Raw genomic sequence first — 27,802 nt, 5'->3', positions numbered from 1 at the left:
GGGTCACAGTAGAATGAAATAGGAGTATGAGAAAAATACAAGAATTAACTCCTCTGACCTATAAAGAATTCACAGAACACTGGGCCCCATTACATATCACATTACATATCAGGTTTGGTTTTTTTTTTTTTTTTGAATCTTCCTTTGATAACTTGTAGAAAGCCATTCAAGAGCAACAGAACACATTACCCTTGAACCAAAGCTAGTTTTCTTTCCTAGTGTCAAAAAAAGAGTATATCGTATAAAAAAGACAAATATTTAAGGCTTAAAAATAATCAGATGCTATCTGATGGGGATACCCTAATATTACCTCAGTTAAAATAATTAATTTTTAAAAATAATAAAATTTATAACAATGACAACAACAAAAAAGAATCAGATGCTAACATCTATTTATTCATTCAGTAAAGAGGAAAAAAAATACTACAGATGGAGCACTGCTATCTGGACGGGCCATGGCCTCTCCTATGGTCTAAGGTCTAGACAAGGAGCCTCGTTGGGAAGCAAGACAACCACAGTCTGTCATACCAGCACTCTTTATAATAACAATAGAAGAAAGATAGAGGATTAATTTTTCAGTGAAGTGACTCAGAGGTCTAGTCATACAGTTTTCAAAGTATGAGAGTGGAGAATACATAACCTTTCATTTTTAACAGTGTGAAAGAAGTGATTCTATTAGGGTTTCAAATGTATTTTTCTGAACCCAGAAATTATTAGTAGTGACAAATAGATAATTTTGATGAACTATTTGACAATTACTAAAATTGCTGTATGAGTAAGTAATCAATATTATATAATATGTAATTTCCAATTATTACCAAAACTCAAGTTGTTAACCAGAAGACATATTCGGAACAATGGTTAAATCAAGAGAAGGGAAATTGTGAGACATTGGTCATGAAAGGAAAGTCATATACCACTTATAAGGGAATGTGTGATTGTTTTTACTAATATTTAGAATCCCTACAATGCACATACTACTTCACTTATTTAATGGTGAACACTTCTTGAACAAATAGATGGGAAATACAGAGTATAAGGAAATGAATCTTTTTTGAGTATGCACATACTATTAACACATTAGTATTCGTGTAAATTTTTTTAATAAGTATACATTAAATGCATTCCATGAATGAGTTCTCAGGAAGTATGATAGGGCCTTGAAAAGCTACCATCAATAAAGACAACAATCCAACCTATTTTTGTGTGGTGGTAGTGGCAGTGGCAGTAATATTTATGAAAATTGCTAACATTTCTGGAGAATATACTGTATGCTATGTTCTGTGCTAATGACTAGACATGAACTATTTTATGTAATCCTGAAAACACATTCTGATATATATACTTTCATTAAGCTCAATTTAAAGATGAGGAAACAGTGTCAGTAACTTGAGTAACTTGCCCAAGGTTATACGCTTATTAACAAATCTGGGATGAACTCAGCAAGTTCGCCTGCACATTCTTCATCCTTTCATCCCTTTCAGAAGTATGACATGTCATGAGGGGAGTTATGATATGTGACTTGACCAGACATAGGAGTGCTTGTAAGTGAAGTAGCATTTGAGAACTGAGGTGGTGGTTTTAGAGAACTGTGAATAGTATAGTTGAAGTAGGAGTAGAAGTAAGGAAAACTAGGAACCGTATTGTGAAGACTTTGTATTGTATGTCAAGAAATAGCAAGCCATCCAAATATTTGCATTTTCACCTGCATTTTCAAAAGGTCAACTTCACTATGGGGGAAAAACACTGGGAAGAGGCCACACAAAAAGAAAAAAAATGATTCAGAGTAAGGTTGCTCCTCCAATAGAGTCAAGAGATGATAGCAGTATAGGTAGAGGAGAAATTCGAGAGATAGTAAGAAATACGAAATTAATAAGTGTGAAATGGGCTTGAATAGGTATAGTCACTCATGGAAATACACACATACATGAATCTCCTATAATAGATGAGTTTAGTTTGGTGAGTGGAAAGCTTATAACACTTCTTCTGGAGATAAAAGAGTATAGATAATCATAAATAGCAAGACAAAGATTTTAGAAAAACAATAACTTTCATCCTGACCACACCATTTCTGAGAATAAAAAATAAAAATAGGAAAGTTGAAGATGCTTAAAAAAAAGTCTTTCTACAATAAGCCTTTAAAGAATTAAATAATTTCTTCATCTTCTTTTAACTTATTTCTCTCAAGGTCACTATTAATGGAAAATCTCTAAGCCATCTATTTCCTACAGATGTTTATTTTCTTAGAGCTGAATAAAATGGGATCATGAGAAAAGCAGAGGGAAGAAGTAAAAACATTTGGGAACCGAACAGAATCACTTATATTTTTTCCAGCAGGGAAACTGTATCCTTAGTTCAAATATTGTTGAACTAAGTCTGCCTTAGGCTACCAGGACAGAAGTTCAGAGTATGCTGTGGAGTGCATAAAATCAGATCAGCAGTAGCTTTCTTCATAACATCTCTGGATGGAAAAGAATGATGTGAAAAGAATGATGTGCATAAAGCAGTAGTAGCTGCCTATGTCCCTGTTCATTTCACCTACTTTTTTCTCTTGGGATTGAAATGGATAGTCACTATTCCTGTCAAAATTTGAATGTTTCCTGGGTAATTTCAGCCTAATAAATTATTGTGGAGAACCTCAGCTGATTAGAATCCTAAGTTGTTTGTGGTGGTTTCTTGAACCAGGATTAATATTAGGTCTGACTTTTAATTAAAGAAGACAAATGAAGACTTTCATAGAATAAGGGAAAGTGATCTCATGTTTTAAGATCTCAATCTGTAAAATACTAAATATAAACCTATAATTATATAAAAATATATAATTCATGTGAAGAATGTTATCAAAATAACAGGTTTCTCAGACTGTACTTCTATACATAGCGTCCTGAGTGATGCATTTGCCCTAAGGGAATTTCTCCTTTTGTTTCCATGACTAAAAGAAACATCATCTTTTTAAAGAGTGGTAAAAGAAGGCTATACATATAGAAGTCCACAGCTAAAAACAAAATTGGAGTCTCATTTTGTAGAATTCTACATGGGAGCAAAATTGACTGATTTCAAAATTGTTTACAGATATTTATTTCCCTTTTTGTTTGTCCAGTCCAAAAACATATTAATGTAAATGATTCAAAATGAGTTTCAGCATGTAGTCAGTATACAGGGATGTTGAGGGGTTATGCCATTTCCAGAGTTAGACAAAACTGTTGTTTTTTGGCACATGTTCCTTTAAACTCAGAAAACTCTAACATATGCTTTTAGACTTTGGGTGTGTGTTTTCCATATACTGTATTTTTTTATTCTACCAACTATACTCCAATAGCCCCAAAAATATATTTATTCAAGTGCCTCAATTCTATTACTGCACAAATAGTTAAAAATCACAGCAAAAGAAATTTTGGAAGTTGAGATATATATATATATATATATATATATATATATATATATCCCTAAATTCAGTGACTCCAGTGGGTTTTGTTTGTGGGAACAGTTTTTAGTTGTAATTGAGTGTGAACCATAATTGGGGAGTAAAATAGAAATGTTCTAAGTAGTGTTTGATCCCATCCTCAATTTTAAAAATATGAGGAAAGTAAATACCCCTTGCTAAAGGTTTTATTTTCTATTTTTAAATACTTTTGAAATATTTTTACTGCAGGGACTCCCCAGTGGCACAGTGGGTTGAGCGCCATGCTGTGAAGCTGTCTGCAGCCTCTGCAGCACGGGTTCAATTCCCAGCCGGCCAGGGAGATTCCCACATGGCGAGACAGACCTCTCCTGTCTCACCTGCTGCTCCCCTCAGTAGTGTCTTTGGTCATCTGCCTGTTCTGTTCCCTGCTCTGTCTCTGGTGAATTCTCTCACCCTCCCACGCCTGACTGTACCCTAGTATGTGTATAAATGAATAAATCTTTAAATTTTTTTTACTTCAATATTACCTAATGTTATGTTTATGGCAAGTTTCTGTGACTGCAATTTCAGAGCACTTCATGACATCCATTTTTCTCATATTTTATATAACGTGTCACTTTATAACTAGAATCTGAATGACTCTCGTCCACTAGTCTTAAGAAAATTTGAGATAGGGCCTCCCTGGTGGCACAAGGGGTTAAGACACAACCTATGAAGCTTACCACAGCCACTGCAGCATGAGTTCAATCCCCGTCCAGGGAGCAACCCACATGGTGCAGCAGACCTCTCCTGACTCACCCACTGCTCCCCTCAGCAGTGTATTTCAGTCAATCTGCCTGTTCTGTTCCACTCTATCTCTGGTGAATCCTCTCACCTATCACACCTCTGGCCTGTAACCCTGTACTTGTATGCATAAATAAATAAATCTCTATAAAAAAAAATTTGAGATAGTCCCCAAGAAATAGCAATATAGTGATTGCCTACCAAGCAAAACCTCTCAGTACCTGACAGTGAGAATGCTGAGTCAGGAAATAAATCCAGTGTAAGAAAACAGAACTTAAAGCCATAAACCTCATCTGGTTTTCATGTCAGAGTCACTGAGTTACTGCGTGTGGCCCAAATCGGGTGATGCATTTTCCCGAGTGTTCAATTTAATGCTGTTCAGCCCGTAGGAGAGTGACTTTCTTGTTTAGTACAATTTGAATCAACATTAAGCCCACTGGTAGATTTGGAGTAGATCTGGAGGTTTCAAAATACACTTAGAGTAGAACTGTTGTTTTTGTCCATAGTCATGGTAAATGATCAAATATGTGGGTGGTCCTTGGGTTTTGAAACTCTTTAATCTAAATGTCATCAGTCATCTAAAAGGGAAGTTTTAACATGTAACTTACTTCAAGAAAGGTTTGAAGTGCTACGAAGTGAACTAACTCTAGTGTAGTAGATATGAATTAATAGCTAGCTGAAGGAAAATATTTTCCACTTAAGTCCACTTGGGAAATTTTTGTGTCTTCATTAAGAATTGAGGGGGAGAATCAAATATTGATCATTTTGTGCCTTTTATATCTAGAAATAAGACTGGGAGACAATTTCACATGCTTTCCCCAAACCTTAGCTGTACAGTTTGATATATAAAAATTTGATACTTGTGTCTAAGATCAGTTGGGGCAATCATGAAATAAAAATCACAAGAATCATATCAGCAAGTGCCAAATAATAGTCGGGTGAACTCTGCTTCAACCAAACATCAATTTATAAGAGACATTGGTGAAAGTTTACGATTAATTTCATGTTATTATCATAACCCTATAAATCATAATTTTATAAAAGATACAGTGTTAATTTAATAAACATCTCTTTAAAATAGAATTTAGAAGAACTTTTATAAATTGTTAAAATACGGCAGGACTTGAGTCATTGAGTTTTATTTTTTTATAAAGATTTTTATTTATTTATGCATACAAGAGCTGGAGTATAGGCCAGAGGTGTGGGGAGTGAGAGGATTCACTAGAGACAGAGTGGGGAACAGAACAGGCAGACTGAAATACACTGCTGAGGGGAGCAGCGGGCGAGACAGGAGAGGTCTGCCTTGTCATGTGGGTTGCTCCCTGGCTGGCCGGGGATCGAACTTGTGCTGAAGAGGCTGCAGATTGCTTCGTAGTCCAGTGCTTAACCCCTTGGGCCACCAGGAATGCCCGAGTCATTGAGTTTTAAGTGACAGTATGAGAATTTGCTTATACAACTGTTGTCCAGAAAGCATCTGAAGATGCTTGGAATCTAGTATTGATAGGATGTTATGTTGGTCTACTTAGTAAATTACTTAGAAAATTTGCTTGGCAAATTGTTCTCTTATGTCATAAAAAGTAAATGTTGAAGTTCTTTCCTGATATCATGTGTTTGTTTCTTTGCTTTTCCTCTAAATTTAGTCACCAAAAAGGATGGAACTTGACTTTGTCTAATGTTGCATTCCCAGCACTGGAGCGGGTCAATATCTTTGGGGTCTAAATTTAAAATCCTTTTAAAGAAAAAAGAATAGAAAATTATAAAATGAAACAAGAATGAAAGTTAATAATTATTTAGAATGTTAGGCAAGAGCAAATTATAAATTTTAAAATGCTGATAAATACTCTAAGCATTATAAAATCTGAAAAATAAAAGGTTTTAATACTTTATTGCCTTACCAGTCTCTATACTATTCTCCCCTTTATTTGAGGTGACAGATCTTTGAATGCCACTTCAATAGAATATCTGTAGAGCAAATAGAAAGATAATTGACTTTTCTTTAGCATAAATGGTATTTTTTAAAGAAATATTGACAGTGTATGAAAGTCTTTCAATATCAAAATTACTGCTAATGACTTGTAAATGATTAAAGCTAAACTATGTTTGCATGAATATTCCTCTGAGTAGATTCTGTATCTTTACATTTCCACCCTTGTTTCTGCTTCTCTATATACACACTTCAGTCCTGGATACCCCAGGACATGAACATAATTTATTACAACATTGGACCCTGCACCTCCTTTTCAACATGTGGTGAATTTATAGTCTGGAACTAATTCCTACACCTCAACACTATAATAACCTAACTATAAATTGAAGTATTGTGATCATATATATGGGTCCCAGAAAACGTAGTCCAAATGCATCCCTAAATCTACATTTTTTAGCTCAATTCTAGAAATAACCAGTCATTTCAACACTATAGAACTTGATAGAGGAACATTGGGATCTTAAAAAGACAGCAGTCATAGCCATTTACAGTTTAAATATTTGCTTTTGCAAATCTGTAAAAGCATGTGACTAAGTGAACAAGTTGTTAGGAATCCATACAAGTAAGTCACCTTGAAACTCACCCTTTTATTCTTATCTTTGCAGTAAATCCACTTGTGCCAGCATATAATCGTACTTGTATGTACAATGTAGATAGTAAAAAAAAATACCTGTTGCATGAATAAGTGAATGAATGCATGGATGCATAGAAAGGAGCTCATTGTGGCTTTTCCACAGCATTGCTAAATCAAAGTGCCTTTCAAATTAAATTGGACTCACTAGATACAGGTTACATTTATCATATTAAAACTAGGCTACGTATTTGAGTGATGTGGGGTCTAGTCTCAATAAGAAATTGTCAAGAAAACTTATTCATTATAAGCACAGATATATTGACCCTTTCTGTTTTTGTTCTATAGGGAAATTCACAAATTCTACATAATTTTGCAGCCCTGTCAAGTGCACTTCCTTGGGAGTTCACCCTTAGCCAAGCCATTACTTGGATTGTCTTATTACTAAAATTATGTAGCAATTTTCTTTAATGTACATAATGTACTTGTCTTTTTTGAAGGACAAATTCTACTCTGTGATTTTTATGTTTTTATTTTTTGTCACTTCAAGTAAAGAGTTTCATAATTTTTTTTTTAATGATACTGAGCTAGAAGTTGAAAAATAGAAAGCCAATGTTTTCCAGGATAGTGTAAAAATATAGATTTATTTAAATTTTAATTTACTGTATGTTTTGAAAACAGTGCTAGAAAGGTGATTGGTAGGTAGGTCAAAAGACCTCAAATTGAATGGAGTTTGTTTAATATTCCCAACGTTTGGTATACTCCTTTCATTCTCTCACCCCGGGATAGCAGATTAATGTCATTGGTAATCAGAGAAGTAACCTATAAAATCAAATGATCTCTTGTAAAACCTTAGTCTGTGTCTTCATTTATGCACCAGTATTCATTTTCTCTGAATGTTCTGGACCAAGCATCTTTTCAGAGAATGCCAGAATGAAAATGCTTCTTGAAATGCTGATTTTTTTTCCACTTAACATTCAGATTGAGAAAGTTGAGATAAAATAAAAAGCTCTGAGGTAAATAATGATATATTGACAGCAAAGTTATGGGCTCACTGGTAGATTTTGTTTCACACTCAATTTAGGAGAATGGAATTCTGTGAGGCTGCAATGGAAAAACTTCACCTTGCCTCTGTTGGATAGATCAACTGTGAATCAAATACAGGCAATATTTTTCACTCTGACATGTGGTCTCCTTTTAAATCTTTCACTTTTTAAAAACTTCAAATTAATCTTGGGGTCTAATTGCAATATATACAGTGTTTAGCATGAAGCCATCATTTTTTGATATTCTGGTGAAAGAAAATTTGCATAGCCTTTTTTTAAGGTAGATTTTTCTGTTAAGTGCTGTTCATGTGATTGGTTCTAAACAAGTGACACTTTGAAGTACCCTGTCAGAGAATATGTTACTGGCCATGATTTGATTGATTGGAAGATTACAGTAAAATCTTTTAAAGTCTCTGGCAGATAATTTGCTGCTCTACTGCTGTTTACTACAACTTGAAGTAGGGAGAAATAAATCCATTTCGAAGGATTAAGAAAATGGATTAAAATTACAGGCTTCCTGTTAAAAATTATTCACAATTAGAGTTATAAGTAGAGTAGGACAAGGCATGCTCTATCAGGAGGCACAGACATATATCAGTGTGATTAGAAAAAGATAAAGATTTTTTTTTTTTCTTAGCTTCACTTGGCTGGCGTAATGAGCATTATTGATTAAAATGCTAGGATCAATAAGGACTTAAAATTGGAATAGAGGAGAACTTAAGAAGGAGAAAAAAGGTTATAGTGTGTTGAGTAAGCTATTAAAAGCTTTGTAAAAATTTGATTTTTTAGACATGAACTGTCAATTATGCTTCATTGCTTTCATTGGCATGTACCATTCTACAACATGCAGGTACAGGTAAAACTAAAATTAAATATTGTTATCAGACTCATGCATTAATATTTACAAATGTGATATATTACTAGAAACTAATTATAAAACTTTAGCTCATCTCAATATATGTTTTTAATACCTACTGAAGAGTTGTCTATAATGTTAATGAGGAAGTTACTTTTCAAGTCATTTAACAGCCAATGGAACCTAACATGTTTCTCCTTAGAATGCAGTTAATTAAGTGTCATGCATTTGCACTTTGTCAGGTCCTTTCTAAAATTAGAGCACTAATGTAAATCTGTTTTTGCTCTTTTCTTAATTCATCAGTATCAAAATCTACCAAATACACTGGCCTTCTATACTATAGCCTCATAACTAGGACTAAATAAATTAGATGTTACTTACGTATAAGCAATGGCTTTGTAGAACTGCTTTTCATTTGTAGGGAGAAATACTAGTTATATCTAGAAAAATGAATGAGTAAAATATGAAACCACAAGGAAGAATGTGAAAAATGGAGAGAAGATGAATTGAAATACCAAGAAATAAAAAAGAATTCAGTAAATCAAAATCCACTAATATAAATGTTAGAAAAACACATCAATCAATAAAGTTAATGAGCATTTATATGAAATATATGCAAAAGGTAAAAACAATTCAGAAACCAGCACAGCACCTGAAAACACTAACAACATGCAATGTACAAGTTACTATAGAGAAAAATGTGGATGAGCATAAGAGGAAAGTAAAGAAAGGAATGAAGACTCACCAATCAGGCAAAAAATCTTCTGCATTCCAGTCAACTGATAAGGGACTGATCACAAAGATACACAAAGAACTTACATTAGTCAACAAAAACAAAATAAACAGCCAGTCAACAAATGGTCAGAAGAACTTAAAAGACATTTTTCCAAAGAGGAAATGCAAATGGCCAACAGGCATATGGAAAAATGTTCAATGTCCCTTACAATCAGGGAAATGCAAATTAGAACCACATTGAGATACTACCTTACACCAGTAAGAATGGCACATACCAAAAAAACAAGCAACAACAACTGTTGGTGAGGATGTGGTGAAAAAGGAACTCTCCTACATTGCTGGTGGGAATGCAAACTGGTCCAACCACTATGGAAAGCTGCTTGGAGATTGCTTAACCTGCTAAAAATGGAGCTACCATATGACTATTTGTAAAACTTTCAAAATTCCACTACTAGGGATCTACCCAGAGGACGCAAAAACATTGATCTGAAATGCCCAAAAATAGATGGCTGGATCAAGAAGATGTGGTATATATACACAATGGAATATTACTCAGCAATCAAAAAAGATAAACTCATGCCATTCACAGCAATGTGGATGGAACTAGAAGGAAATATGCTCAGTGAAATAAGCCAGAAAGAAAAAGAAAAATATCGGATTGTTTCACTTATAGCAGTAATATAGGGAAACCCAATAAGACATCAGTGTAAAAAAATAATGACAGTACAAAACACAACAAAGTGAAAATGGACAATTATAAATCAGAGACATACTGCAGGGGAGGAGGAGGGAGAGGGATCAGAGGGAGGGAGGAAGGGAGGGAGGGAGAAGAAAAAAAAAAGACTCTCCAATCACTTCTGATTAAAATTCCAAATTTCCTTGGGGCTGCTCTGGGGATCATATTCCTATATAAGTAATTAAAATTTCATTTTGAAAGTTTTACAAATAGTCTTATAGATAGGGTCCAGGAAATATAACTTTTTTAAAAAAATTAATGTTCATCTTAATAGTAATTTTGCTATTTATTTCTCTAAGATATTTGTTATATGTCAGTATGAATGTATTATCAATATGTAGTTATGAATGAATATTAGAAATCATTTCTTTATTTTTATTTTATTTTATTTTTTGCCTAGAAGAACTGGTAGGCCAGAGGTGCAGGGGGTGAGAGGTTTGACCAGAGACAGAGCGGGGAACAAAACAGGTAGACTGACTGAAATACACTGGTAAAGGGAGTAGTGAGCAAGACAGAAGAGGTCTACTGCACCATGTGGTTCAGCTCCCTGGCTGATTATGTAACTCAGAGCATAGTAGTGATAGCTTTGAGACTTAACGTGGGTCACCAGGGAGGCCCCTAGACATCATTTCTTATGAATTACATGAGATATCAGTAAAGAATACTGTCTGCTAATAATTTTTATTCATTTCTGCTTATTTAAATTTCTGTAGGTAAACTCTTTCATAAACTCAATTCATTATGCGTGTACTTTAAACCTGAATATTTAATTTAGGATCCCAGCAGTTTACCTTTATCATCTACTTTGAAAGAGGTGTCCTGTGTTGTAAAATCAATGGTTTGTTGTCAAAAGATTTAACTTCTGAGGTTTCATTTATAAAACAAAACCAGCATCTATCATTTGATATTTTGCATTTTTCCATGTCTGTTTTTCTTTTGGGAGCATTTGTGCATTTAGAACTTGATATGTAGTATTCAAGGCGTTGTTGGTACATGAATAATTAAAATTTAACCTTCCACCCTCAAGAAACTCAACATAAGCAGGAAAGATAAACAGCTCGCTGATATATTTTCAAAACTAGTTTTAAGGAATGTTAAAAAAAATATGTTCATTTATTTTTTTTTCTCCCCCTTTGGCCAGGTTTTATTGTTTCTTCATAAATCCTTATTTTTTTAAAAAAAAATTTATTTTTATATTCCCCATACAATTGCAACCCCCTTATTTTGACCCCAATCCCTCCCCTCACCGCCCCCCACCACCCATAGAGTGTCTCTGGTTCATAGTTGTTTGTTGATTTTGATTTTCACTTTCTTATAGTTATTCATTTTCCTCGTCCCTTATTTAAGTTTTCTAGATTCCTGCTATGAGTGAGACCATCCGGTATTTTTCTTTTGCTTTCTGGCTTATTTCGCTGAGCATGATCCCTTCCGGCGCCATCCATGTTGCTGCGAATTGCATGTGTTTATCTTATTTGAATGCTGAGTAATATTCCATGGTATATATGTACCACATCTTCTTGATACAGTCATCTATTTTTGGGTATTTGGGTTGTTTCCAAAGCTTAGCTATTGTAAACAGTGCTGCTATAAACATAGGGGTGCAGGTGTTCTTTGGAATTGATGTTTCTGTGTCCTTTGTGTAAATACCTAGGAGTGGAATTGCTGGATCATATGGAAGCTCTATGTTTAGTAGGTCCAGAAATCTCCACACAGCTCTCCACAGTGGTTGGACCACTTTGCACTCCCACCAACTATGCAGAAGAGCTCCTTTTTCTCCACATCCTCGACAACATTTGTTGTTGCTAGTTTTTTTAATATGTGCCATTCTCACTGGTGTAAGATGGTATCTCATGGTAGTTTTGATTTGCATTTCCCTGATTACAAGTGATGATGAACATTTTTTTCATATGCCTGTTGGCCATTTGCTTTTCCTCTTCAGAGAAGTTTCTTTTTAGCTCTTCTGCCCATTTTTTGACGGGATTATTTTCTTTGTTGTTGTTGAGTCTCATCAGCTCTTTGCAGATTTTTGTGATCAGTCCTTTATCATTAGTGTTGTGTGCAAAAATGTTCTCCCAGTCCGTGGGGTTTCTCTTTGTTTTTGTTATTGTCTCTTTTGCTATGCAGAAGCTCTTTAATTTGATGTAGTCCCAGCTGTGTTTATCTTTGCCTTCACTATCACTGCTTTGGGTGATATGTCTGTAAAGATGTCTTTGATGTACATATCACGGAGTGTTTTGCCTATATTTCCTTCTATGTATTTTATGGTTTCAGATCTTATGTCTAGTTCTTTAATCCATTTTGAGTTGATTTTTGTGTATGGTGTGAGGTAGTGGTCAAGCTTCATTCTTTTGCAATTAGTGACCCAGTTTTCCCAGCACCATTTATTGAACAAACATTCTTTGCTCCTTTGTCAAAGATTAATTGACCATAAATCTGTGGGTTTGTTTCTGGATTTTCTATTCGATTCCATTGGTCTGTGTGTCTGTTCTTGTTCCAATACCATGTGGTTTTGATGATTATGGCTTTATAGTATAGTTTGATGTCTGGGAGTGATGTCTCCATTCCCTTCTTTTTTTTTTCAGGAGAGCTTTGGCTATTCAGGGTTTTTGGTGATTCCATGTGAATTTCATCAATAATTGTTCTATTTCTTTGAAGAATGACATTGAAATTTTTATTGGAATAGCATTGAATCTGTAGATTGCTTTTGGTAGGATGGTCATTTTAATAATGCTTATCCATCCAAACCATGAGCAGGGGATGTCTTTCCATTTCTTTGTGTCTTCTTCTATTTCTTTTAACAGTGTTTTATAGTTTTCTTTGTATAGGTCCTTTACCTCTTTTGTTAGATTTATTACCAAGTATTTGATTTTTTTTGTTTTGATAATAAAAGGGATGGTTTTTTTGATTTCTTCTTCTTCAGATTTATTGTTTGTGTATAGGAAGGCTACTGACTTTTGCATGTTGATTTTGTATCCTGTCACTTTACTGAACTGATTGATGAGTTGAATTAGTTTTTCTGTGGAGTTTTTGGGGTTCTCTATGTATATTATCATATCATCTGCAAATAGTGATAGTTTGACTTCTTCTTTTCCTATTTGGATTCCTTGGATGTCTTTCTCTTTTCTTATTGCTCTGGCTAGGACTTCCAGTATTATATTGAAAAGCAGTGGTGAGAGTGGACATCCTTGTCTTGTTCCAGATCTTAATGGAAATGCTTTCAGCTTTTCACCATTGAGAATGATACTGGCTGTTGGTTTGTCATATATGGTCTTTATGATGTTGAGGTACATTCCTTGTAAAAGAATTTCAGGGGCTTTTATCATGAATATCAGGGGCTTGCACTTTGTGGAAAGCTTTCTCAGAATCTATTGATATTATCATATGGTTTTATGTTTCTTTTTGTTGATGTGTTGGATAGAGTTGATTGATTTTCGGATGTTGAACCATCCTTGTGTCCCTGTAGGAATGAATCCTACTTGGTTGTGGTGAATTATCTTATGGATACATTGTTGGATTCTGATAGCTAAAATTTTATTGAGGATTTTTGCATCAGTATTCATTAGGGAGATTGGCCTGTAGTTTTCCTTTTTTGTGTTGTCCTTGTTCGGTTTTGGTATTAGTGTAATGTTGGCTTCATAGAACGTGTTTGGTATTGTCCCTTCCTTCTCAATTTTTTGGAAGAGTTTGTGAAGGACAGGCACTAATTCGTCTCTGAATGTTTGGTAGAATTCATTTGTAAATCCATCAGGTCCTGGGCTTTTGTTTTTGGGGAGGGTTTTGATTATCATTTCAATTTCGCTGCTTGTAATTGGTCTGTTTAGGTGTTCTATTTCTTCTTTTTCTAGCTTTGGGTGATTGTAGAGTTGTAGGAATTTGTCCATCTCCTCTAGATTGTTGAACTTGTTTCCATATAACTGTTCATAGTAGTTACTGATTATTCTTTTGATTTCTGCTGTGTCCGTTGTGATTTCTCCTCTTTCATTGATGATCCTGTTTATTTGTGCTTTCTCCCTTTTTTCCTTTGTGAGCCTGGCTAGGGGTTTGCCTATTTTATTGATTTTTTCAAAGAACCAGCTCTTGGTTTCACTGATCTTTTGGATTGTTTTTTTAGTTTCAATTTCATTTATTTCTGCTTAGGTTTTTATTATTTCTTTTCTCCTACTGGTTTTGGGGTTTTTTGTTGTTCTTTTTCTAGATCTTTGAGCTTTGAGATTAGGTTATTTCTTTGAGTTCTTTCTTGTTTCTTGATGTGAGCTTGTATTGCTATATATTTTCCTCTTATTTCTGCTTTTGCTGCATCCCGTACATTTAGAAAATTGGTGTCTTCCTTGTCATTCAATTCAAAGAATTTTTTAATTTCTTCTTTGATCTCCTCATTAGTCCAGTGGTCTTCCAGTAGTGTGGTTTTCAATCTCCATGAGGTAGGAGAGTTCCTTGCCTTCTTTTTATGGTTTATTTCTAGTTTGATACCTTCATGGTCCGAAAAGATGGTTGGTATGATTTCAATCTTGGTGTATCTGTTGATGTTTGTCTTGTGTCCCAGTATGTGATTGATCCTGGAGAATGATCCCTGTGCGCTTGAGAAAAATGTGTACTCCGTTTTTTTTTGGATTTAGTGTTCTATAGATGTCTGTTAAGCCCAAGCGCTCTAGATCCTTATTTAGAGCTTTAGTGTCTTTACTTATTTTTTGTCTCGTTGATCTATCCATTGTTGATAGTGGTGTGTTGAAGTCTCCCACTATGTATGTCTTTTCTCTGATGTCTGGTTTCAGAGATGACAATAGATGTCTGATATATTTTGGTGGTCCTTCGTTTGGTGAATATGTGTTAATGAGTGTTATTTCTTCTTGAAGTATTGTCCCCTTGATCATAGTGTAGTGACTGTTGGGGTCTCTTTTTATCTTTTTGAGTTTGAAATCTGTTTTATCTGATATAAGTATAGCTGTTCCTGCTTTCTTTTTTGGTCCATTTGCTTGTAGGATTATTTTCCATCCTTTAACTTTGAGTCTATTTTTATCTTTTGTAGCTAACTGTGTTTCCTGGAGACAGCAAAAGGTTGGGTTTTGTTTCTTAATCCAACCTGCAACTCTGTGTCTTTTTATTGAAGAGTTTAGTCCATTTACATTTAGAGTTAATATTGATATGTTAGCATCTGAATTTGCCATTGTGTTTGTCTTTCCTTTGATTTTATTTGTTCATTCTTTTTTTTTCTTTTTTTTTTAAATAATGAATTTTATTTTTATATTCCCCATACAATTGTAGCCCCCCCATTCTGACCAATCCCTCCCCTCCCGCCTCCGCCCCCCTAAAACTGTCTCTGGTTCATAGTTTTTTGTTGATTTTGATTTTCACTTCTTATAGTTATTCATTTTCCTGGTCCCTTATTTAAGTTTTCTAGATTCCTGCTATGAGTGAGACCATCCGGTATTTTTCTTTTGCTTTTTGGCTTATTTCGCTGAGCATGATCCCTTCCGGCGCCATCCATGTTGCTGCAAATTGCATGTGTTTATCTTTTTTGAATGCTGAGTAATATTCCATGGTATATATGTACCACATCTTCTTGATCCAGTCATCTATTTTTGGGCATTTGGGTTGTTTCCAAAGCTTAGCTATTGTAAAAAGTGCTGCTATAAACATAGGAGTGCAGGTGTTCTTTGGAATTGATGTTTCTGTGTCCTTTGGGTAAATACCTAGGAGTGGAATTGCTGGATCATATGGAAGCTCTATGTTTAGTAGGTCTAGAAATCTCCACACAACTCTCCACAGTGGTTGGACCAGTTTGCACTCCGTTCATTCTTTTAATAACTTTTTTTTTTGGCCTTCTTTCGTTGTTATTCATCTCTCTGATGTTCTGACTTTAGGATCCTTGTAGTATTTTTTGGAGTGAGGGTTTAGTCGTAATGAAATTCCAGAGTTTCTGTTTGTCTGGGAAGGTCCTTATTCTTTCTTCATGGAGGAAGGAGAGCTTTGCGGGATAGAGTATTCTTGGTTGGCATCTGTTTTCTTGGAGTCTGTTGACTATTTCCATCCACTCTCTCCTTGCCTATAGTGTTTCTTTAGAGAAGTCTGATGTCAGCCTGATTGGTTTTCCTTTGAATATTATCTGTTTCTTCCTTCTTGTCAGCTTCATTATTTTTCCTTGTCCTGGATTCTTGGGAGCTTTACTATTATGTGTCTTGCTGTAGTTTTCCTTTCGTCGTGGAAGTTTGGTGTTCTTGCTTCTTGTATATCAATTTTCAGCTCCTTCTTCACGTTTGGGAAGTTCTCTTCAGTTATCTCCTTCAATATTTTTTCTGTTCCTACATCTCTCTCCTCTCCTCTGGGATTCCTATAACTCTTATATTTCCTTTCCTCATGGAGTCAGATAGTTCCCAAAGTCTTTCTTCTGTCTTTTTCCTTCTTACTTCTCTTTCCTTTTCTGTTTTGGTTCTTTTTATTTCTGTGTCTTCAAGAGTACTTATTCGTTCTTCCATTTCATCTATTCTGCTTTCATTGCTTTTCCCATAGTTCTTTAGTGCCTCCATTAATTCTTTGATCTCCTGCATTTCTTTTACTTCCCTCTTTAGGGACTCAATTTCATTCTTCTGATCGTTGATTATTTTTCCCTTATCATTGTTTTCCTTTATGAGTTCTGTCCGTTTTTTAATCACGGCAATTTTAAATTCTCTTTGTGGAAGTCTCAGAAGTTCTCCCAAGTTACTGTTGTTGCAATCTGGGGGGTGGTTTTCTTTTTGTGGTGTGCTTTTTTCCTGAGGAGTTGCTAGGTTATGTGTGGTTCTTCTACTTCCTTCTGTTTGTTTTCTAATTTGCTGTATGCACTTTGACACTGTGTTGCTGGGACTGGCCGGCATCCTGGGTGAACATCTCTTCTCCCCTCTGGCTCCTCCGGGAGCCCTCTGTCAGTTTCAATCAGTCTTTACTGTTGAAATGTCCCTGTTCTGAAATGCCGATGTGGGGACAAGCTCCCCTGCATGCCTGGTCTGCCCCGGGGGTGGGTTCCCACTTCCCCTCTGGGCTGGGAGTGCAGGCCAGAAGGGGCCTGGCGTGGGTGAACTTCCCACCTCACCTCTGGCTCCTCCGGGAGCCTTCTGTTGGTTTCAGGCAGTCTTTACTGCGCAGTCAGTGTCTAAAAAAAGATATGTTCATTTAGTTTGAGATTAGTATAGGGGAGAAAAAATAATTTTCCCTCTACTCTTCTGAGTTCTTAGCTGAAAATCCTGTAATAAAAGACATAGCAACAAGTTGATTAAATTCTTAATTATTGTATACATGGGAGATGCTCGGGAAAAATGAGTAACTCTCATTTGGCATGTGCTGCTGCCCCTCATTAATAACCTTAACTGTCTTGATGAGTGTTAGGGGAATGTGTGGGGTTTAACTTGCCCTTACTTTTGCACGCAGGTGCACCCTGAGCGTGACACTGGAGCAGGCCATCATTTTGGCCAGAAGCCACGGACTGCCCCCTCGCTACATCATGCAGGCTACAGATGTGATGCGAAAGCAGGTATGTCCATGCGCATTACAGGGAGTTGTTTTACAGATCCTGAATTTGAAGTTACTGTATTCATTAATCAGGTGTCCAACAGGTGTCTGGGGATGTGATAACACTTTTTCTGGGCTCAGAGGATATGTTGTGAAAAAGAAACATTTATTCCCAGGGAAGAGGATATAGCAAAAAAACAAAACAAAACAAAACAAAACAAAAACAGAGCAGACATCATCTATTCATGGATTCTCCAAGAAGCTTAGACAACCTGGAAAAATAATTTTATTGTGATAATATGATGGAGGACAGGTTGTTGGGTAGGCAAAATGCAAAAGAACTGACTTAGGGCTGATGTAAAGGACAAGATCAAAGGATGCAAGGCATTTTCTGGGAATCCAGGTGCTTTAGTAAGGCTCAGGGAGTAGATTGAGGAAGCAGTTGGGGGAAAGGAAGAAGAAACAAGAATTGAGGACCTTGAATGCTTCTGAGGATCTCAATGGGAATCACATATTACATGCTAAGAGGTTTGTGCATTATTCCAAAGGTAAGGCACATATATCACACTTTCCTTTAGAACATAAAGCAAACTTAGGGCTCTCTGTAAATCAGAAATACTAATAAGTAACAATATCCCAAAAAGAGAATGAACTTTCTATACAATAGCCCAGTAGTATTTTAAGTGTGGTAATTTGACTTTTAACCCTCAAAATACTTTAAAAAGATAACAAAAAAAGACACACTAATGTCCAAATTACTAATTATTTAGAAAATGTGATTAATTTGGTTGAAATGGTACAAATCAATAGAAAGACAAAGGGCAGTTGTAAGACATTAATTTAATATATTATTCTTGTCACCTTTTCCCAGGACTACTGCAGATAATTGATTTAACAAATTTCTCTACCTACTGACTTGGTTTAAATATTCCAATGATCATGAATGACTTAATTTTTTAAGATATGCTTTTGCAATTATGACTGCTTTATTTACTGAAGACTTAGTATATAATTCTCAAGCAAACATATAAATCCCTGTGGATTTGCACCCAAGACTACACTGCACAATGTTGAACAAGCAAAAAAAAAAAAAAAAATTACAGAAACAGTAATAAAGTGAGGCCAATGCCATTCTGGGGTCTGCAGAAATGAGGTGCAAGGATTGTGGCATGCACTATTACTTTATATTGGGAACGCGAGCTGAAAATTGATAATCAAGATCTTAGGAGGTCCAGTAGGGATTTGCTAAGTAAAGGTTAGCTCCATAAGAGGCATGTGACACGCTTTGTTTCAGTTGGAAAAGGGCAAATACAGATGCAAATGCCAGCTGGAAGGATTTGTGTGTGTGTTGTTATGCAAATTCAATTTTTAAAAGTAGATAAAGGCAAACTTGTAGTTTTCAGGGTTGGGATTTGCATGTTAAAACATAAAGAAAGAGACCAACCTTTCTATTTAACTCTTGCTATTAAAGTAAGTTTGCAGTAAGACTTGGAGGAGCCATCTGAAAATTAAGGCTTGTGGCAGACTAAGAGATTGGTATTAATATTTTTTTAGAATAATCCAATAAGGGGGTAATTATGGATTGGCTACATATACATATTATATGGACTTGAATAATCAACTTCTTTCAACTGAAAATGGAGATAGATAAGAGGATAGAAAAGGTAAACCTGATGTTTTGTGGGCTCTTATGACTCATATATCTGGTGTTAACCTCTTTAAAATATACTATGCAAACTATATGTATATATTGTAGAGTTTAAAATATAATTTAAAAATACTGAAAAGATATGAAGTTCTATAAAATCCTGGTTCATTTCTAAATTGCTCTTTTTTTATCAGTATTTATCATAGCCTCCTAATTTTTTAAATAACTACATTTAGAATATGCTACTTCCTTCTTTTGTACTTGTTTCTCTGATCCAAGTTATGACATTTCCAAGTGGTTAAAAAAATACTGAGAACTGGTTTCTGACTTAGTTGTGAAAGGTCATAGAGCTTGGGGTCTTCTCTTCAGAGAAATTGGAGTAGACAGGTGCACAGAGATAATTTTGCAGCATTCTTTCTGTTGCTGATCCTCTTTCTAGTAATCATCAGTTGCAGACAGTGGGATTAATAAGTAGGATCCAATCTGCAAGTCAATGTTTATGTGGGATGTGAACAGTTTGAACACAAGTATGAATGGAAGATCTCAGTTTTCTCTTTTGACTTTCAGCCACTTAGACTCCACTTTCCAGAAACTAAATGGTTAGAATATTTTCCAAGTAATGAATAATAATTTCTAAGATTTTAGTTGCATTTTTAGGAAAAAGAAGTTTTTCAGGATGATTTAATGTTCTCATTTCTATTAGGTATAGTTTTCATATCTAGATTTTGTACATATATTTTCATAGAGCTATTATTTTAATTGTCTGGTTCTTAAAAGGAAAGATAAAGGATAGAAGATGCCCCTTGTAATTTTTTGGTAATGATTATTTTCTGAAGCACCACTTGACAGATTATAAAGATTTTTTTCATTGATAGGTGTAGAGTATATTATCTTTATTTATATATACTTTGAAGTAGAATTCTTACATTATAGAGATCCACATGCACATGTTTGTGCAGAATATGTGCAGATGTTGCTTTAAGAAAACAACTTCCTGGTAAATATTATTAAATATAAAATAGCTAAGTATGCAGTTAAGGACAAAAAAGGGACATGAGTATGATAAGACTGTGATTTCTGTTGCATGAAACTATGGACACAGCAGTTATTTAGTATTTTTGATGTCTTAAGGATTGATTGCTTTTAGAAATCATGACAGATAAGATAATGAACACAAAGCTGTTATTTAAACTTATTTTGAATGATTTAGATGACAGGAAGTAAATGTCAGTCCTTTGAAACAGTGTATCAACACATTTTAATTCTTAAAAGCTTTAATTTTGAAAATGCTCATATGATATCTCTCTTCCTCAAGCAAGTGTCTTTTGATATTAAATACATTGTTTGAATAAATATCTATACTTGGTAGTAATGGCATGCTACGTAGTTACTACTTAGAGCTAAAAATGATTTCTTGACTTCTTTAGGGTGCAAGAGTTCAGAACACAGCAAAGAATTTGGGAGTCAGAGATCGAACCCCACAATCCGCCCCAAGGTAAGCAATTCCCCAGGTCTCTTTTTCCCAAAAGGCTTGCTCACTTTTTTTCCAGACAGCTAACGCGAGGCTTTTTCCAGGGTAGACCAGATTGTAATCATGAAAACTGGTCTTGTAAATACCTATGGCTAAATGTGATTTAGCACAAATGCTTAAGAATTAAATAGAATTTTAGTTTCCTTGTGGTTATTTTATTTTGTAAGTTCTAGCATGAATTCAAAAACAAAGATACACACAGGTACTACATAAATGGGTAACCCAGCTGTGCCACGCTACCAAAATGTCATTTTCATTTAGAGGTCTGTGACTGCCACGGGTCATTCCCTCAGGAATCATTGTCTTTTACATTTATTCCTCAATAGAAAACTCTTATTTAATCCAATTTAGATTTCAGTTTCTCCTTGAACTTGTTTGAGTTTCCTTGCTCTCTCTGCTCCCTCACATCTTATGTATTGATCTATAATAGCCTTGTATTGACTTGCAATGTGTTATTACATGTTTTGGGTTTTTGTTTTGTTGATTTTTTTTTTGCCCAAACTGAATGTAAATTCTTCGGTGTAAGGGAATTTTTTGTTGTTGTTGTTCATAACACATCATACTGCCTTCATAGAAGACATCAAATATCTGAACTGATTTCAAGAGTGTGCTAATGAATAAATGATTACACGTGCTTTTTGTTTGTCATCATATCCAATATTCACAATCCATAAGATCTGAACACTAATCTATCTTTAAAATAATTGAGCATGGGAATAGCCATCAAACAAATGTTGATTACCCTGGTGATGTTAGGGTAGGCAGCCATCTATCCTGAAGTAGGACAAAGCTAAATAACTTTTTTTACATTTGATTGCATTTCTGTACATTTGCATCTTAACAAAAAGTGGGCTCCTCAAAGTAGTGTCACAGACCAGATAATCTGTATTTGTTTCTATTTACAAAGAAGTTACCAGAGTGAGAATGATGACTGCAGTGTTTATGAAGTTATATATTTCATTCTGAAAAACTATGTGGGCAGTGAAAGTTCTTTCAAAAGGAAAACATATTTTCCCCTTGAAAATTAATGGATCACTCAAGTTCTTATTGCATTTATTTTTTTAAAGATTTATTTATTTGTTTGTTTGTTTATTTATTTATACAAGCACTGGGTACAGTCAGAAGTGCAGGAGGGTGAGAGAATTCACCAGAGACAGAGTGGGGAGCAGAACAGGCAGACAGACGAAATATACTGCTGAGGGGTGCAGCGGGCACGGCAGGAGAGGTCTGCGAGTCATGTGGGACCCTCCTCCGGTGGCCGGGGAGCAGCTGGGGCTTCAACCGGTGCCACAGAGGCTGTGGGCAGCTTCGCAACCCAGCGCTCAACTGCTGTGCCACCAGGGAGGCCCTGCATTTATTTTTAATGCTGACTCCTAATTCAATTTAATTCTCAAGTCTTGTTAATATTATCACTTATAGTTGATTAGATTAGAACCTAAGACTTTTCCTTGTTAAAGAATCTTCTCACATAGGCATTCTCTTTCCAGCACCTTGAGCAAATATGATATGTTTGAGTAATAGATCCAGTGAAGTGTTAAAATTTCAATAGGAAAGCAAGATAATGGCTCAACAAGGTCTTCTTAGCAAGAGCTTATAAACACTAATAAACAGTAGGCATAGGGTAAGACTTCAGCATCCTAATCAATAAACCAATACACAAGCTGAATACAAGGAAAGAAGCTGATATATTCACTTTTTTCTTTATCCAGTTATGTCTTGAAACACTTAAAGTGAAACAATAAAATGTGTCAGCTCTACATTTGAGATTTTTTACAAGGGAATAATAACCCCTTTGAGAATTCGAAAGTAATTTTTTAATTTTTTTTTCATTCATTCTACCAATATTTATTGATGATATAAGAAATGCAAAGCACATCTTATTCTCCTGTGAAGAATATAAATACTAAAAAGAAATAGTTTTGGGCCTCCAGGAACTCTCAGTTACAGAGATGAGATGAGTAAAGCTTAACTATATTAAAATTAAAATGTGAGACATCCCCTAGAAGGGCTTCAGAGTGTGTGCTGAGGATCGCAGATCTGGGATCCTTTCCACTAGAGGACAGTGTATAAAAGAACACATTTGGCTCTCAAGTCCAGGTCATCCAAAGGCCAGCCTGGGGTAATGTTTCTAGAAATATCTTCATGGAGACTGTGTTTGCTATGATACCCAACATACTGTCATAGTTTCCCTTTTATCATTAACCTTCTTTTATTTTTAATAATTAATTCAGCAAACATATATTGGATTTCTGCTATGTGTATAAAGACAGATATCAAGCACTTTGTTAAAAGCTAAAGATAAAAATGGTCCCCTCCACCAGTCAGTGAAGAATAGTAGAATGGCAATTGAATAACATGAAAATAGCATACAGCATGTGATTAGAACCCCGATAGAAATAGGTACACATGGCCACAAGAATACAAATAAGGGACCTGTAACAGCCTGAGGTTGGAGAGGGGAAATAGCAGAGTATTCCTTTCCCTGTGTGCCTGGTAACAGATGTGCTATTCTATTCAGTTAATGCAGTAGCACCGCTGCCTAGAGGAGACATCACTTCCTGAGAACCAACCAGATCTCTTACTGATGATTGTATGTGATTTAAGAAAGATGCAAAGTGAGGCTGGGGATGTAGCCAGAGGCTAAATCAGGAAGAGAGTTGTATGAGATATATTAACTTGAAGACAATAATAGGGAGTATTTAATTTAAAAATCTTCCTATTTATGAGATTTGAATTTGAGAATTTATCTTAGCATAAGGAGGATCATTTGAGGTCAGCTAAAACTAAAAGCAAAAACTTGCCAAGGACTATTGTACTATTGAGAATGAACATGAGACGAGAGATTAGAAAGTTATTTAGACAACAGAATTGATAGTATTTGAACACTGGTTAGAATTAGATTAAGAGATTCGGGTAAAGAAGGATTCTAGCATGACCACCAAATATTTGGCTTGGATGAAAAATGGTTCTAGTCACTGAGATCATAGATACAGGTGAAATAGTATATCTAGAGAAAAGATGATTAACTCAATCAGGAATAATGAGAGTAAGGGCCAATGGGACATCCATGTGGAGATGGCTTTGTGAACACAGCCAGAAAGGTTGTGCCTCCTCCTGACTCATACATTGGTTCTCCAAAGCAATAAACATATCTTCATCTAGAGCAATATATTTCACATGTAACTGGTATTATTATTTTTTATTATGTCACAAAGTCTGGAAACTATTGTGCTATGAGAGCTGATTTTCTTTAATTGGGAGGTAGCATGCTAGAGTGGTTCAAGTGTGCAAATGGTTTTAAGTCCCAGTTTCTGCTTTGTGGCCTTATTTAGTCAGGTTATCATCTTTGAAACAGCTTTTTCATTTGTAAGATGGGGAGAATTGCCCTGGGACATAGTACAACTGAATCTTTAGCCTTAAAAGAAGCATTTGTTTATGATCTTCTTGATACAGTTTTTTTCTATGTGGAAAGATGGTATGGTCTAGTGACTGCAGTTGGAAAATTCTGCTCACTGAAGATTTGGATTTGGGCTGGAAATTTCAGCTTTAAGACAGCTGCACCCAAAAAGGAAAAGGAAAAAGTGGAGCCAGGAACAAACCTTTTCCCTGCAGGACCACTAGTGTTCATGAGTGGAATGAGAACACCAAAAGGGCCTCAAAATTTTGGGCAAAAAAAATGCCTCCCACTACCTAACAAGTTAGCTGCCAAAAAACTAATTCTTCAGTGCAACTCTTACCTATTTCATTTTACTTCCAAGCATCATCTGCCTGTTCTAAATTCCCAATGCCCCACAATTTCCATTACAAATGTGTCTGAACTCAAATAACCCTGAATCACTTCCAAGAAGCCTCACAGAAGCTGATTCTTCCCGGCTTCGCCATTCCCAGAGCTATTATTTCATTAGGTGATCACAGGGAGTAGCCTTTTCACCAATTTGCAAGGCAGACATTTCAAAAACTCGTCTACCTTGTGGCATTAGTTACATTTTGTGGAAACGTGCAGTGCACGATAATGGAATGTGATGCTCACCTCAGATCTCACAGACAGCCACCACCCAGCCTCTGTTATCTGTTCTACCTGAGAAAGGCCACTGTTCCTTTTTATTCATTAGGCAGAACTATCTGGGAAATAGGAGGATAGAAACTACAGGGGAAAAGAACTTTTCAATCATGCTATTATTCCAGCACTGGGATGCAATTTGAAACAACGCCATATCCCTCAGCAATAAAAGAAGCTTTGAAGTCCATCAGCTCAATTTAATGCATTCTTTTCTCCAGGAGGGATGGAATCAGCTTTTCTGATGTGAGATGTCCTCATTATTGTATTCGTTTTCTTCTGCGAACATGACATATAGAGCATTAACCACCTTCCTGATTAAAAATACATTTTGCAAATCCCCAAAGGCAATGACAACTTCTATATGTTTGCAGACAAGAAAAGTTCATTTTTGTTGACTTAGTTTCTAATAATAAATTTTCTCATTTTTCCTCTTTGATTTAGAATTACATGAGATTAAATGTTGATATGAGGTAAAATTTATAATTTGCTGAATTTGTCAGTGCTCATTTAAGCTGTGTTCAGTTTAATCTACAAAGAGGAGAGAATCACCACAGTTACTCTGAGTTAGGAATACTTTTGAAAAAGAACAAAGTTGAAACCTGCACCTTATATATTTTAGGTTATCAATCAAACTCTGAAGTAGGCCCACTGTGGGCACAGACGCTACTGAAGACAATGGGAAGAGTCCACCATCCAGTTGATTTAGTCAACCTATCTCTTCTCAGACTATGCCTTAAATTAAAGGTTTGCCCTGTGGAGTTGCTCTCGCAAGTGTTTTGTTCTATTGCTTTGGTTCTGGACTTAGGTTTTAACCACTGGGCGAATGGGGAGCACTAGAAATTGCGTAGTCTTAGTTCAATTTCCTGAGTTTGCTTTAATGCTGAATGGTCTCAAACTACTAGACCTGGATGCATAGTGAGGGGGGGCCATCTCAGGCAATCCCCACCAGTTCAAGTGGACTTCTTGACCCACGTGTTAATCACCCAATTCTCTTGAGAGGTGAAAGGAGGAAATGGGCAGAGATGGGCAGAAATTCCCTATGAAACCCCAGCTAATTTTGTCTTTGATTTCAAACCTCAGCAATCTGCAGCATTAGCCTGCCCATAACCAACTGCCATATACCACAGGGAAATACAAATATGAAACAGATTTCTAAAATTGGCCAGAAAATCAGTAGACCCCTAAGAGATGGAAGCTAGCTATCTCATTCCAAGACAATCATTATCAACAAGATAGTCATTGCAATAATATTTCCTCGAATTCAGAGATTCCATTTTCCTACCACTAAGGTAAACTACTGGGGTGGGCAATACTGGAGCAGAAGCAGCAGGGGTAAGAAAGGCAGCACTGCTGAATCTGTCACCATCTAGATGTACAAGCAGACTGATTACTAAATGACTGACCTGAAAATTTGGAGTTTGCTATTTCCTATGTGATTTTTAGCAAAAGAGACGTTATCCTTATACCCCCACACCAAGAAAATATTGTCAAGAAAAAAAAAAAGAAAGAAAATATTGTCAAGAGTTTTTGTTTATCCAGTAAAGAACATGTCAGGTAATGGCAGTACATCTGTCCACCGTCACTCTTTCCTGTGACTTTTCTAGGCTGTACAAGCTGTGTGAGCCACCTCCCCCAGCTGGAGAAGAATGAAGAGAATCCCTAAGCAACCAGGAAATCAGAAGCTTCTGAAAACTGGACAAGACACAGGACATGCTGCCTAACCATTCTAAACTCAATAAAAGAAAAAATGAATTTTTTTCTCTAAACCTTTCACCATGGTGTACATAACTAATGTTCAGTTTGTGCTGGGATATTTTTCCTGGAAATGTAAATGCATTTAAACAATTCAACTACACAAACTGGTTTTTCTATGTATTCACATTAAATATTCATTTTTGAGGTTAAGTTTCCTCCCTGAAATTTATGGAAACATTATCAGAGATAAAAAAACAAATTAACCATTGTGTTTCCTCTCTCATTTTAAAAATGATTTTGTTATGTTGTCTTCATCTTCTCCAAATGAGAACATGAATTAATGGAGATTTCCACTAGAAGAATTGTGACACTGAAGAAATATAACCATGATTTCCAGGTCATCAAACAAAAATGTTACAGACAACATGGATTGGGTGCTGTAGACTTTCGGTCTCCCGCTGGCATCAGAAAGTAGGCTATGTGTGGAAGGTGATGTGACGGGCACGCCTTATTCTTTATCCTAAGAGCAGATTTCTCAGTAGTGGAGACTCTCAGCAAGCCCTTCTTCCTTGAAGTATCTTTTATGCTCATGGACAGTCCAAGTAAGTCAATGCTATCATGACTGTCTGAACTGAGCATGGGTTCCTTGTGCCCTGCATACCAGGTGTACCAGAAGGGGAAGAGAATGGGAAGAGGTAGGGACAGAGGAGGTATGGGGAATGGAGACTAGGGTGAATGAAGGAAAAAAAATATGCCCATTTAAAATTATAACATTCAATTTAGATTCCTAAAATTTGTAATTTTGTTAAAACTTTCATGTGAGATGTCAGACCCTTAAAAGAACACATCATGCTGGGCAGTTTTCTATCATGGTATATTTATATGATATGAAAATAAAGCTTTATTTGTCAATCTTTAAAAGGACTATTAGGGACCCTTTTGGTAATTTATGGAAGCACAGAGTATCCTATTTTCATTCTAAAGTATACCTAATGTTTATCATTCATGTGTTGATGAAATAGCATTGTTTGTTAACATACTATATATGGTAATATTAATTTTAAATCCACAAAATTTTAAGTGATTAAAATGTCCTTATTGTGATTGTAATAATTAAATGAATTTAGACTAATGGAGTATGCAAAATGCTTTTCATAACTAAAATATATGAAAACTACTATTAAATTTTAATTTATGAAATTTGGTGGTGATTTTCAAGCTTTCATTCGAAACCTTTTTCACTAGTGCATTGAATAACAAAACTGTTAC

General features: G+C 35.5%; 1 protein-coding gene across 1 annotated transcript in view; it reads left to right on the top strand.

Annotated features, from left to right (window-relative positions):
- The window catches only part of PREX2 (phosphatidylinositol-3,4,5-trisphosphate dependent Rac exchange factor 2), a gene marked incomplete at its 5' end in the record, with an annotated part of 262,693 nt that extends 236,101 nt beyond the window's left edge, over positions 1-26,592 (top strand). Inside the window, 3 exons of the mRNA XM_084229429.1 lie at positions 17,519-17,621; positions 20,675-20,742; positions 26,443-26,592. Coding sequence (XP_084085555.1) covers positions 17,519-17,621; positions 20,675-20,742; positions 26,443-26,488 — 217 coding nt within the window. The 3' untranslated portion in view covers positions 26,489-26,592. The remainder of the gene's footprint in view (positions 1-17,518; positions 17,622-20,674; positions 20,743-26,442) is intronic.
- Between the last annotated feature and the right edge of the window lie 1,210 nt (positions 26,593-27,802).

Source organism: Talpa europaea, assembly GCF_964194135.1.
Source record: "Talpa europaea genome assembly, chromosome: 3".
Classification (NCBI taxonomy): Eukaryota; Metazoa; Chordata; class Mammalia; order Eulipotyphla; family Talpidae; genus Talpa; species Talpa europaea.
This window is presented reverse-complemented; position numbering and strand designations above follow the sequence as displayed.